The 13109-nt window shown below is 37.0% G+C and overlaps 1 protein-coding gene across 1 annotated transcript; it reads right to left on the bottom strand.

The window, feature by feature from the left end:
• Positions 1 to 3322: 3322 nt before the first annotated feature.
• LOC129283317 (carboxypeptidase B-like) lies at positions 3323 to 12498 on the bottom strand. Its single transcript, XM_064112699.1, has 10 exons — positions 10971 to 12498; positions 9989 to 10070; positions 9277 to 9498; positions 8748 to 8849; positions 8001 to 8105; positions 7359 to 7469; positions 6680 to 6770; positions 5960 to 6168; positions 5023 to 5107; positions 3323 to 4305 (listed from the first exon to the last, which is right to left on the bottom strand). Exons 1-10 carry the CDS (start codon positions 11027 to 11029, stop codon positions 4115 to 4117), a joined length of 1257 nt encoding a protein of 418 aa, XP_063968769.1. The 5' UTR covers positions 11030 to 12498; the 3' UTR covers positions 3323 to 4114.
• Positions 12499 to 13109: the final 611 nt, after the last annotated feature.

Here is a 13109-nt window from a genome sequence, read left to right as displayed (position 1 = left end):
TGATATAAATATTTCCAGCCTGGAGTAGCCCCAAAACAAGCTGCGTATCTGAATAAACATGCGTGCGCGTGTTTAAAGTTAGACCTAGTATCCAATCTGGGCATTGTTAATACATTTTGTTATTATAAAAATCAATAATGCGAGCGCGAAGCGCGAGCAGAAAATATTTGATCTAAAAATATTCCGATCTGAAAAAGGGTTAATTTAAACACTATTTTAAGTACTGTGTCGGAAAATTCTGAAGGGGGGGGGGGTCTTAAAACGTCGTTCTTTTTCATTACATTTCTGTCATTTATCAACTTACCACTAGATTTCCAGGAGGTGCTGCCTATGGAAAATAACACATGCAGCACCCCCAAATTTTGGTGGTGCTTCACCCCCAGCACCCCCGCTTCCCAGGGCCATGGGGCAGGGCGAAAAAGACTGTGAAATTTGATTTCTATTGTCTGACTTGTAATTGTTAATACAAAACACGGGCGGTCGGGCGCGCGCACACTTGATTCGACATAAAACCTGGAAGTATCTAGTCCAACCCATAGAGATATACATCTTTATACAACACATGGATAGATCCTTGACAGCTGATTGGATGAAAGCGTGTCACGTGACATTCAGAGGAATCAGCTATAGCACGCTAAGATATGCTAGCCGTGCTATAGTCGACTATTGCACGCTCGTGCTATAGTCGACTATAGCACGCTGAATTAAATGAGCCAGCACTGCAAGAACCCTGGGCACACTGAACCCATGGTCATGCCCCGTACACGTTAAGTGAATACGCGCATACGTAATCACGTTTTCGTATCTCTGACCGATGTACGTAGCACTGCGCATACACGTTGCTAAGCTGAACACAATGCGCGTACGTACGTTGCTAAGCAAATTATTCCCAGGGTAAGGCTGCGTACCTTCTGGATTTCCTTCTGGGTTTTATGGAATTCGTTCACAAATTGGACTTCATGGATCTATGACTTTATGGATCTATGTTGAAAATTCTTGACTCTCCTGGGATTACTGGAGTAAATCTACTGACGCTCAAAAGACAACATTGTAAGCAAAATAAGACCTTACGCGCGTGAGTCATAGACTAGACCTATAGATCTAGCCTATCTAGATCTAGTCTAAAGTAGCTATCGGTGTTGTATAAAACAAATATTCAATGTTGTATTCGTGCGACGTTCCGAATATTACATTCGTTGCAAGTTGAAACAGTTTATTCAACTCCGCTTCGCGTCGTTGAATAGACTGTTTCAACTTGCACACTCATGCAATATTCGGAACGATCGCACTCATCAACATTGAATATTTGTATACTACAGTATATGGTCCAACCACACCCATGTCCCTCCCTGCTATCGAGTAGTGTGTAATCACGTATCGCGCGCGACCACGTCTGTATCGGAGTGCCGAGCTTCATTGAGTCGCGTTATAGGAGGGATGTTACTGGAATATGTGAAAGACTATGTAAATGATTTGTGATTGTCGGATGTGAGAATTATGTACATTATAACTTATATAAACAAATACAAAGGGAACCTGATTTCGTGGGGGTGCTGCCTATGGAAAATAATACACGCAGCACCCCTAGGAAAATTTATGGGCAAAATTTCTGAAGCACCCCCAGCACCCCCGCTTCCCAGGTCCCTGTGCCCTTTCATTCTTATGTTTGCATTTTCCCCGAATTAATTCCCCATGCACATGGGGCGGGGCCATTGGAGTAGGGGAGGGGTGATCCCCTCCCCTACTTTGATTTTTCAAGCAGTAGAAAAATGGGATAAAAAAAGGAGAAAGGGGGGGAAAAGAAAATAGAATATATAAAGAGATAGTCTTGTCCATGTAACTTTTGTGAAAAAATATATCGTCACCTTGTGATAGGTCGTGTCCTGCCCCACCCCCTTCCCATCAACATAGGCCGATCCTCGTGCAGCCCCTGCATCAATACATAAAAAACACACACTTCCACAAAACTTACACTTTTAACCACATCCGCACGCTCTCTCTCCCATAAATCGCCCAATCATTACCCATACCCACACACAACATCAATACATATCACACACCCACATCTACGCTCTCCAACAAAACGTTCACCCATTGATCCATATACAACATCAACGTATGTTATTACACGCCTGCGCGCACACAATCATTACCCACAGACCATCGCAAATCAATACATTAAGCACACCCTCACACACTTCCACAATTCTTGCACAGCTATCCACACCCGCACCTACGCTCTCCAATAAAACATACGCCCGTAGATCGCCATCAACCTAACATGTACGTATTTATATTCTTCATGGCAAATGTATGAATTTGCATGAATTCGTGTTTACGAAAAGTGTAGAAATTTGTGAAATTGGAAGAAGCTCAATGTTTTTTTTATTGAAATGAATTTAGCTTGAACTCGCTTAACACACACGCACATAAAGCCCATCCGCACAGGCTTCATACATTCACAAATATTACACACCCGAACACACTCGCTCCCACAAAACACATGCGATCAATACCAAACTCATAGACCTTGATTTTCAAAACCCCTTCAAGACAACCACACTCACATTCTACCACAAACACACGCAAATCTACAAAAGAATGTGCACATGACCAATCTTATTCATGTCTTTCCCTTTTAAGTTCCGATACATTACATTTTTATTATAATTTTTTATTGTATTTGGAATTTCCGCTTTTTTCTCCCTCTTAGATTATTACTATTTGGAAAATCCGAATGCAATATTTGTTAGTTTTTGAAAGATATTTTGCTTCGTTTATGCGTTCTAATTATAAATAGCACCTTGAGCAATGGACATTGGTCTGAAAGAGAGCAAAGTCCCACATACATGTATAGAGATGTGCAACGTTTCACATATACCCGGTAGATATGCTCCAAGAAAAGAAAGGGGAGGCTGAACATTAGGGTTCAAAGTGAGTTGAAGTATAACTGCCCACAATGACACAGAATTTAGTCGAGGGGTTTTCCCATTTTCTCATACTGTAGTCTGTTTTTGTTTTGCTCGTTCCTATTAAGGATAAGATAATATTCTGATATTGTGAATTTTGGAATTATGGATTTAATTACAAAAAAATCTTATTTCATATTGGTTTCATGTTTTCTATACAAAGCTTTAATGTCATCATGCTCTTTTACCTCGCACACGTTTAGACTTTCTGTTTTACCCCCAAAGAACTAAGGAAATACGATATTGACAATGAACGAGCGCTCGAACGTCAACATTCGCTTAAGATCACGTTATTTATTCATTCACACGCTGCATACCAGTCACAGTAATGAGATTAACAAACAAAGTACCAATGACGATAATGATATCGATAATATTATTAATATTGATAATAACAAGTGAAATAAAATAATGATAACTACTCTCAAACTATGATGATAAGCAGAAGCATGAAACAACTTTTATTTAAAATAATCTTCCTCCGAGGCGCACAAAAAGGGAAAATATAGTTGGATGAGTGTCACATTGACGATAAATTGCGTTATTGTGTCGGACGATACTTGGGCTCTTTAGAAAAATCAGTGTAAACCAACTTTCTGACTACGTCTAGAATCATATTTTCTTCTTAGGTAAAAGTTCGCCACCACAGTATTAATAGCTACCAAAATGTCAATAAAATACGGGCGTCTAAGATTCCAAGGTCCCACTCGGCCCCGAGGTCTGCCGCTTGCCTTAGCAATAGGATAGTTTCCCTCTGACTTGGCTTTGATACTCTATTCCAAGATAGGAATTTAGAATTGGAACATGAGCTCCCTGGTAGATTATCATTAAAAAACGATTTCTGAAATACAAACATTCACAGTGTCTCATCTTGCAATGCTACAAAATAATACAGTGTAAAGTTTTAGTTTTCAATGAATATTTACTCGTCAAAGAGTGATTTGGTTTTTTTTTAAGAGCGTGAACATGATGTTCTAGTATTCTTCTATCATTCTTTTATTGCTTGGAATAGTGTTCTGTGAAAAAAAAAAGAAATGGATTAGTTCTCTCACTTTTCAAGACTTTGTTTACTCGTGAAAGAGTGATTATGCGATCATTTTATTCCCTTTAGATTGGGATTCCATTCCTGTAACTATAAATTCTATCTACTTGTATTCTTCCACCATGTGTTTACAGAGTGCCAGGACTCCTTCAAGTGTCTCCTCTCCGGTTGGGATGATCTGATCAGAGGGAAGGAGAAACCCGTATGATCCCATATCTCTCAGCTCTACCACATACGAGTACTTGGCTCCCAGTTTGGCGTAACCCCAATCCACACTGCATCCTGAGGCGGCGTCTGCGAGACAATCCAGAAAGAAAATAACGGAGGCGCCAAGGTTTACCTGTTCTGACCGTCGTCAGTGGGTCGTAGATTCAGACCTTGTCTCTGTGATTATTTTCTTCACAAAGAATTTATCCACATTGTGTTACACACAGCCCAGGTGAGGGAAATATATACCGAGCGGGAATGTATTGTATTCCATGAAACGCAGCTATGCACGTAACAACAGGTTCTCTAAATAATTAGAGGTCTCTGGTAGTGTTGAACATAGTAAAAGGACAACCCAGGCTTGAGAAACGGCTATATATTGGAATCATTTAGCAGGGGAGATCATTCATTTATAACTAGTGGTCTTTCATAGGGCTTTAGATCATTTATTTATCTATCTATCTATTAATTTTTTATGCATTTATTTACTTTTTTATACATCCGTCGATAGATTGACTGATATGTTTTATTTGTCATTTATATATCAAATTTTTTACATATTTAAGTACAAGAATGTATATATTGTATATACCAATCATGATAAAAGTGTTAACAATTTGTATACGAAAGATTAATCAAAATGACCAAAAAATATTGCCATATTGGCTAATAGTTGCAATGCACGAAATGCAGGTCGAGATAATGATGATGATTATTTTTTCACTGCCTTAGTTTTCTCCTAGCAATCCAGGATCAGAATAAAAATATTCATATTTCAATAATAATAACTATATGCTAACTTACAGAGGGTCAAGGCGGAGGGTCCATAGAGGTAGTCTGTATTGTACACACTCTCTAAGGCGGTGATAGCCTTCATTCCAGCGTCAAACTAAAAAAGAAAAATAGAAAAATATGATTAAAGATGTTAGTAAAAAGGGTACATGTAGTTTTTATCGATCAAGCCCATAACGTTGCATCCACGGAAATGCATTTTACATTAATTTCGCTATCACTGTATAATGCCCAAATATATATTTTTTATTTCGCACGGTCGTCCTTTCAAAGACCTTATCCGCGTGGTGGTAGGAATAGCTGTATCATTCTCGTTTTGTTATTTAACATCCTCGTCGTCATCGTTATAATTACAATTACTATCTTCAAGATGTTGTGGCATATCTTTATTTTACGTTATCGTTGACTTGCTACAGTCATCCTCATGGCCATGCAGCATCATCACTGTCTCCGTTCACAATCAACATCTCCACCATCTGACCCACCATCATCGTCACCAGTTCGGCCGATCAACAAAGATGAGCATGTATATATATTGTAAACTTGATGCTTCAGCTTGAAAGTAAGTCCCCTCTACTCTCTCTTTCTCTCTCTCTTTCACACACACACACACACACACCATCCCACACTTATCTTTCCCTCACACATACACACGCTCAACCCCCCCCCCGACGCATCTACCATGTCTACACAATATCTCTCGCACGCACACAACCTCTCTATGTTCTCTCCCCTCTCTTTCACACACGCCCTCACACACACACACCCTCAAACCCAGCCTCCCCTGACCAAGGAGCTTCGGAGTTCCTAGCCCTGACATACCTCTCTTTCTCTTTCGCACACACACACATAAAACTCTCGCACACCCTTACATGCACACCCCCAGCACCCTCCCCCTTCTCTCTCTCATGTCTCTCGCTCTCTCTTTCCAATTTTCTCTTTTCCTTACGTGATCCTCCACGTCCTCTGGGAGGCGTGTCCTGGCCGTGTACGACCAGGGAGCAAGCCAGAGCTGAGAGTAACTGTGGAAGTCGATGAAGCAAACGAACTCCTGGTTGGCGTTGAGAAGGAAAGATGTTGTGTCGGCTATCTCGCGTTCAGAGAATGCGTTCGGTCCTGGGTAGGTTTCTGTGCAGGGATTGGGGTTTGCACCCTCACCTATACATGCAGGAAACAAAATAAATAAAGGAACTATGCTACCGCTTAGGAAAATCGAATCAATGGAATATCGGTATACTACCGCTTAAAAGAACATTAAAAAATATATAAGCTTTAATAGTTTATTCTTTGTTCTTTTTGTTGATTGCCCCCCCCCCTACTACTGTTTTGGGGGTTTGTTAGAATACCATATGTGAGCTTTCATGTCAATTATTGATAATACTAAATATGTCAATCAAATAGAATGTAGGCCTATAAATTAGTAAACTGATTTGTACAGAATAGTTCAAATTTTCAATCTAGTGTTATAGTGTTCATATTACAAAAAAATAATTAATTATTATTGCTTCTTATGTGTTTGCAGACACTGTTTTTATCTGAAGATATATACAGAGATGAAATCTATTTCAGTAAAGCCAACAATTACATCTGCATTTGTGATATTATCACAAATACAGTTGTAATTGTTGGGTATTGAGTTCCCCCCACAAGATTAGGAACAGCTACATACCTCCCCATTCATATTCATAGTTCCTGTTAGGATCAACACCTCGGCATCCATTGCCCCTGTTAACCGATCGAGTCTTCCTCCACAATCGGTCCTAGGATATAAAATAGTTATGAATATGTTTCATCACATATCAGTCTTACTAGTTGTGATGAAATTTTGGTATATATCTCATGATTATCCCTCTCCGGAATTTTCCAAAACTATTTTTTCCGTATTTTTTATACAAAATCCATAACCTGGTCTTTGAACGCTAATAAGAATATATGCCCCAAATTGCCCATGAGTTTAGCTCGTTTGCTTCGTATCTCGTATACGTTCCTTAACGTTTTACATAATTCACTACATACGTAATTAAATGAAGTATCATAACCATTACTCCTAAACCTAAACACACATTCTGCCTATCATTCATACACAAACACACAATTTGCTTAATAATATTACAAATGGGCCTATATTTTCTGCAGTAACATGTGATTTTCGCATTTAAATAGTTTGATGGTGAAATTGATGTAACATAATTGAGTTAACTTGATCCACAAAATAATATTACAAAACATATTCATACAAGCTATATATCAGGTGAATTGTGAAGTAATTTGGTTATTCTTTTATACTTGTATTAAAGTTGAAAGAATGGTCTTTCCTTACAGAATTGCAAGAATGATCTATTACTTACAAAGTTCCAAGAATGATAATAGCCATCGACGTTGAGTGAGGGTACAATGTAAAAATCGAAAGTATCTAGGATTTCTGTCACATCGTTATCCACGCCGTACCTCTCCAGAAGCTGTACAGAGTAGACAAAATGTTTCATTATCAAAGTTATATTCTTATAATTTTATTAATAGCTTATAATAATGACTAATATTCACCTGGAATTCTATTATAAATTACACGTAATATTTGCAACTAATCTCAGAAGAATAATTTAAAATAAAAACAATGTTTTTGTAAATGTATACGATTACAAATCAGTATTGGAACCCCTGCCCCTAATTTCCACGTCCCTCTGACAGAGTGTAGAGCGTCGGTTGCCCCGGGCCCTTTTTTTTACAAGCATTCTACAGCCATAGTGTGCTCATGTGGGCCTTCATTACCAAGATATTAACTTTACCACTGGGAATGCAATGTAAAACAATGTTGAGTATAGAAAATCACCTTTTATTAAGTAAAAGTTGACTGAACTTGCGTGTATATAGTCGGGTACAGATGTACGCGCAAGTTTTCCCCTTTTCCCAACAATTTGGTAAACCTTTTAAAGTGTATGAGAGTTTTAGAAGATATAGCATCGTAAGTTGTATAATAGGAGGATTCTTACAGACTTGGTTATAAACATGACTGTAGCTGGTGAGATCCACTCACGTGCGTGGATGCCTCCTTGCCAGTAGACTGCTTTCTTTGTACCACCGCCTCCTGTACTGATCTAGAAAAATAAGGATAGGTGAGAAAGTGAAATATAAGAAGACACCACTGGAATGATCGAAGAAGAATAGAATGGATGCATGGGGAAAGAGAAAGAGACACGGGAGACGGAGACAGTCATAAGGGAAACAAAAAAACCAACTTAGAGTGGGAGAAAGCGACCGAGATGGAGTGAGTTGGGTAGATAAGAGAAGTGGTATAACATGCATAATTTAGAATGAAATAATGGGGCAGACGGGAGATAGAAGATTAAACATAGATTAGGTTCTGATGACGTACAAATTGAAGAAACAGAGAAGAAAACAAATGGGCGGAAAATTTCGATTGACTCTGGACGCAAATAGTATTCTTGTAAAGAGAATAAGAAAGAGAGGGAAGCTTAAAAAGGGTATATGTATAAGAAAGAACTATACAAAAGAAGTACTAAAAGTAAAAATACAAATGATGGAATATTCCCACAAGTACGTATGGCTAATGGGTTTTGTAACTCCTGAAATACACTTTCAATCTCCAATGACCCCAATGGTTCACTGTCCAAGGTTTGTAACGATTAGTTATTGAGTCATAATAATCATAGTTCTTTAAATCTTTAAACTAAACGAAATATATATAATTCAGAGAGAGCTTGGGGACGATTTCAAACCTTCAGAGCGTTGATAGCACGACCATGGTAAGATGTTGCGATCTGGAATTGCTGAGCAATAGAGCTGTATTCATCTGCAATATCAAAAACCCAAGCTTGGATCTATGTAATGAGTGAAAGAAAATAATAAATAATATTTCATTATTTTGTGGTTTAGGATTTAACAACACGCTAAAAAAAAACAATATAAGCATGACATCCGTAAAATGGTTGTCTCTATACATCATAACACTATGAAATCATGAACTAAAATAAATGACACGTCAAATATACCAATGTTCAAATTATTCCACAAAGCATCGTATCATACATTAATCACCTCTGATCACGCAGCCTTCTCTGTTAAGGGTAACTCGACACATTTTTTTTAGTTGCTCTCTGAAATAACTGCGTGAATATATTTAAGAACTTTAAGTAAATTTGGGCGGACACTGGGGTTAACACAAATTTCAATTCACTCTTTTTTTCTGCTTATAATATATATAATTTATGTGGATATCTATCTTTCGCTCGATTTACCAAGCCTCACCTCGGCATATGTGTGATAGAGGCTGTAGATGAAATCCGCACTGATCTCGACTTCATCTTCAGAGCGGAACTGTGAGTCGATGACGGACTGGACATCGTCGATCATGACAGAATATTTGATTTGTTTAGCATCCAACAATTCCTTGATGTCATCTTGGAAGCGAGGTTGGACAAGGATGTCGGTTGGCCGCTTGATGGTTCGGGGTTGAGACCAGAATGATATCTAAGGGAAGATGGGGGAAATGAATTTACCACCGCACCATAACTACTACTTTTTTAAATGAAGGGAAAAGACCCTCCTATAGTAAAAAATATGCAACCTGAACAATAGAGGTCGTTTTTGTAGTTCTCGTGGTCAGGTAATTTCGTTTCATATTTTCACTCTGTTAATCATGGTCACGCATAAGAAATGTAACATAAGCCGTTTAATAGCGCTTAATACATCTACAATCAATTTACATTATTCTATTATTGTAGTCGAATTCACAGCAGTGTTCATATTCATCTTAATGGCATGTAACCTTCATTTATAATTGGAAATTAAAAATTAATAAATGAAATTTTAAAAAAAGTTTTGAAAAGTCAGGCAGTAGACTGTGTGTATATACTATGAAAATAATTGTATCCATGGAATGTGTACAGTATTCAACAGACGGTACACAGTGTCCCCACATGGTATTCCACAGTGAAATCCTGTTCCTAATTCTTCTTACCCTTCCTTCAAGTTCATTTTTCAGGTTGTTAAGAAAGTCAAGCTGTAGTTCATCCCTTGGCTCCACACGAAGTGCCTGATATCTGGGAAAGTGAAGGACACAAAAATGATGAAAATGAAATGATTTTTTTTTTCATATTTCAATAGTTTTCTAAAAAGATTTCACGTTTGTGACTGGACCTCAAAGCCTCAACACAAAACTAAGTCAATGGGTGAGATGTGAGACCATTTGTTCATTCATCATGTTTATATTTTCAGTAATTTGGCAAAATAGACAATTTGACTATGTTGTAAATCTTTCCTTGGGACCTGCTGTATATACGAGGTATATAGTCGCCCGTCCGTTCTACTTTGATTGTTTACCAGTTACACCTATAGATCTTCCAGTATAAGCATTCGGAATATTAGTTTATAGTTACTTGTTCTAACAAAATAATCATAATAATAAAGCATTATCATCATCATCACCATCATCATCATTTTTAATCGTTTTTTACTATCAATGATGCACATAATTATGCATTGTTTTAAATGGTATTTTCAAACATTTTATTTACCGACATGGTCTTCTTTACCCCCGTAATCTTCATCATCAATAATACCATCACAATCGTCATCATGATTTTTTTTTTCTTATTATTGATGTTTTTATGTTTAATGTCTTTAAATTATTGGTTTTATTGTTTTATTTGGGATAGTTTTTGTTTCTGCTTATCATTTCCACCCTCACCGTCAATAATCCACTACCATCCCTATAATATTCGTCATCATCCTCACCATCAGAATTATCACCATCATCGTCATCTTTATTTTCATTTGTTTTCTTCTTACTGATGTATTCATGATTCATTGTCTTTGAATTATTACATTTCATTCATTTATTTTTACTGCAAAAAGCTGTACCTTCATGAACGTGATGAATATGAAAGAAAACAAAAATCCCTTCTCAATCAAAATAAAAACCAAAGTAATAAATTACTCACCCATCATATCGCACGGCTGCAGCAGCAGTAGCCAGAGCAAGAAGAATAAAAATCTTCATCTTTTAGAATCTATCGCCCCGATTCACAAAACCTAAAGAATCTTGTAACGTCCCTTTTCATTCTTTTTATACCTTCCCGTTCATCAAATTCCCACCATACACTAGATTAATTATCAAAAGAGGATTTAATCATGATACTTGTTTTCAATATAACCTCATAAGATGATCAGCAAATATCTCCTAGGGCCCAGTAATTCTCCAAGAATTCTATAATTAATAGAGAGGCATCGAATTGTTTGTTTCTATCTCGATTACAGAAACGAAAGATTTTTAATAGTCATTAAAATGGTATATATTCAGAGATGAAGCAACATTTCATTGTTAAAGCTTCATTGCATTTGAAATGCTTTAGATGGTTATTATAATGAAATATTGGTCCCCCTATAATTTGACTTCATTGATTTGATAAACTTAGTATACATGTATATTCCTTGAAGCATGCATGGGGTGGGCCTTTGTTCATGGTATTTGTATGAAGTACCCCCTCTTCCCCAAGTTTGCCAGATAGAACATCCCCCCTAATTCACGCCAGTTTATGTTTAGGTTGTTTATGATCAAAGTTATAATCATATTCAAAATTCGTTCATAAATAACTTATTATTATAATCATACTCTAGTCAAGCAACGCGGATGTAGTCTTTACAATAAGACAGAACGCATAAATCTGCCATTGCCAAGTACACCTCAACAAAAAGTTGATTTGAATAAAAAGAGAAAAATTAAAAAAGAATAACACTGAAAATCTCATCAAAATCGGGTGCGAAACAAAAAAGTTATGACATTTTAAAATTTCGCTTAATTTCACAAAACAGTTATATCACTTCCTGGTCGGTATGCAAATGAGGCAACTGATGACATCATCCACTTATTTCTATTTTATTAAATGTTATATGAAACATTCTAATTTTCTCCTTATTGTCATGTGAAGAGAGTTTTATTCCTCTTTGAATATGTGGAATTACCATTGTTTAAACATTTTGTGGTTCAGTCAAGTTGGTCCTTACGGTCAAATTTGTAAAAATTCTAACAATAAAAAAACAAAAGAAATAGTGAGTGAGGGACATCATCAACTATCTCATTTGCATGTCACTGAGTGGTGCATATAACTATTCTGTGAAAAAAAAATTAGCGAAATTTCAAAATGTCATAACTTTCTTATTTTACATCCGATTTTGATTAAATTTTCAGAAGAAATGGGAAAGTCACCGTCTTTGGTAAATACCGGTAGTTTGAAGTCACTTTGGCAATTAAATTATAATCACATAAATCATCGAAAGTTGTATTGATACATTGTAGCGTTCAAAAGATAATTACATAGAAAGTCCTACAGTACATACAGGGGCCGCGGAAGCAAGCTAAGGGGGGCTGAAGCCCCCCCCCCCCACACTTTTTTTTTCAAAACTATGTACCAAAACGTAAAAATGACCATACGATTGTGATTTTTTGCATGGTCAGCCCCCCCCCCCCCCACTTTGAAAACCGTTCCGCGGCCCCTTACATATAGCCAGATCTCTGCTAATTTTTCTGATAAATCATGTTATAAATGGAATTATTTTGAATTGGCTCAATTTTTATAAAATGAGTTCATTGTTTAAAGTCGATTTTATTTAGATAAATTTTGACCGGAATCATAGCATTTAGTGACCTTAATCATAATAATAGTCAGTTCTTGTATAGCGCATAACGTCTCTATGTGCTTCCAAAGGACATTGGATATTATTACACCGGCTGTAGCTCGAAGTAGTACCCTAGACTGATTTCAAAACACATCTTCGTTTTTGTAGATTTATGGGATCTCTTTTCAGTAGGCGTAATTTAAGATTTCAGTGCAAATTGATAACTAGTGTGTGATCAGAAGAGAGAGAAAGAAAAAAAATGCTTTACGCAGAAATTGTCGGGGGGTGCAAGACACATAGAAATTATCAAAGATACTCGAAAGCGAGTTAGCAAAGAGACCAAGCTAAAACATGGGGCGCTTTTGCATTTTCCCAAGTGAAATTGAAGGATTTTGTGCACAATTTTGTCAAAATTTTCAATAAAAATTGTAAGTTTTCCAAATTAATGGGGGCAACTCCCCCTC

The sequence above is a fragment of the Lytechinus pictus genome, chromosome 2 (assembly GCF_037042905.1).
Source record: "Lytechinus pictus isolate F3 Inbred chromosome 2, Lp3.0, whole genome shotgun sequence".
In the NCBI taxonomy this organism is placed as follows: domain Eukaryota; kingdom Metazoa; phylum Echinodermata; class Echinoidea; order Temnopleuroida; family Toxopneustidae; genus Lytechinus; species Lytechinus pictus.
The sequence above is the reverse complement of the archived record's forward strand: the minus strand, read 5'-3'. Positions and strand labels throughout refer to the sequence as shown.

Excerpts from the sequence above, each read along its gene's own strand:
- LOC129283317 (XM_064112699.1), bottom strand. The coding sequence starts at position 11,029 with ATGAAGATTTTTATTCTTCTTGCTCTGGCTACTGCTGCTGCAGCCGTG. Across the intron at positions 6,771-7,358 it reads ATTATCATTCTTGGAACTTT|GACCGATTGTGGAGGAAGAC; the intron begins GTAAGTAATAGA and ends TTTATATCCTAG. Across the intron at positions 5,108-5,959 it reads CAGAGGACGTGGAGGATCAC|TTTGACGCTGGAATGAAGGC; the intron begins GTAAGGAAAAGA and ends TTTCTTTTTTAG.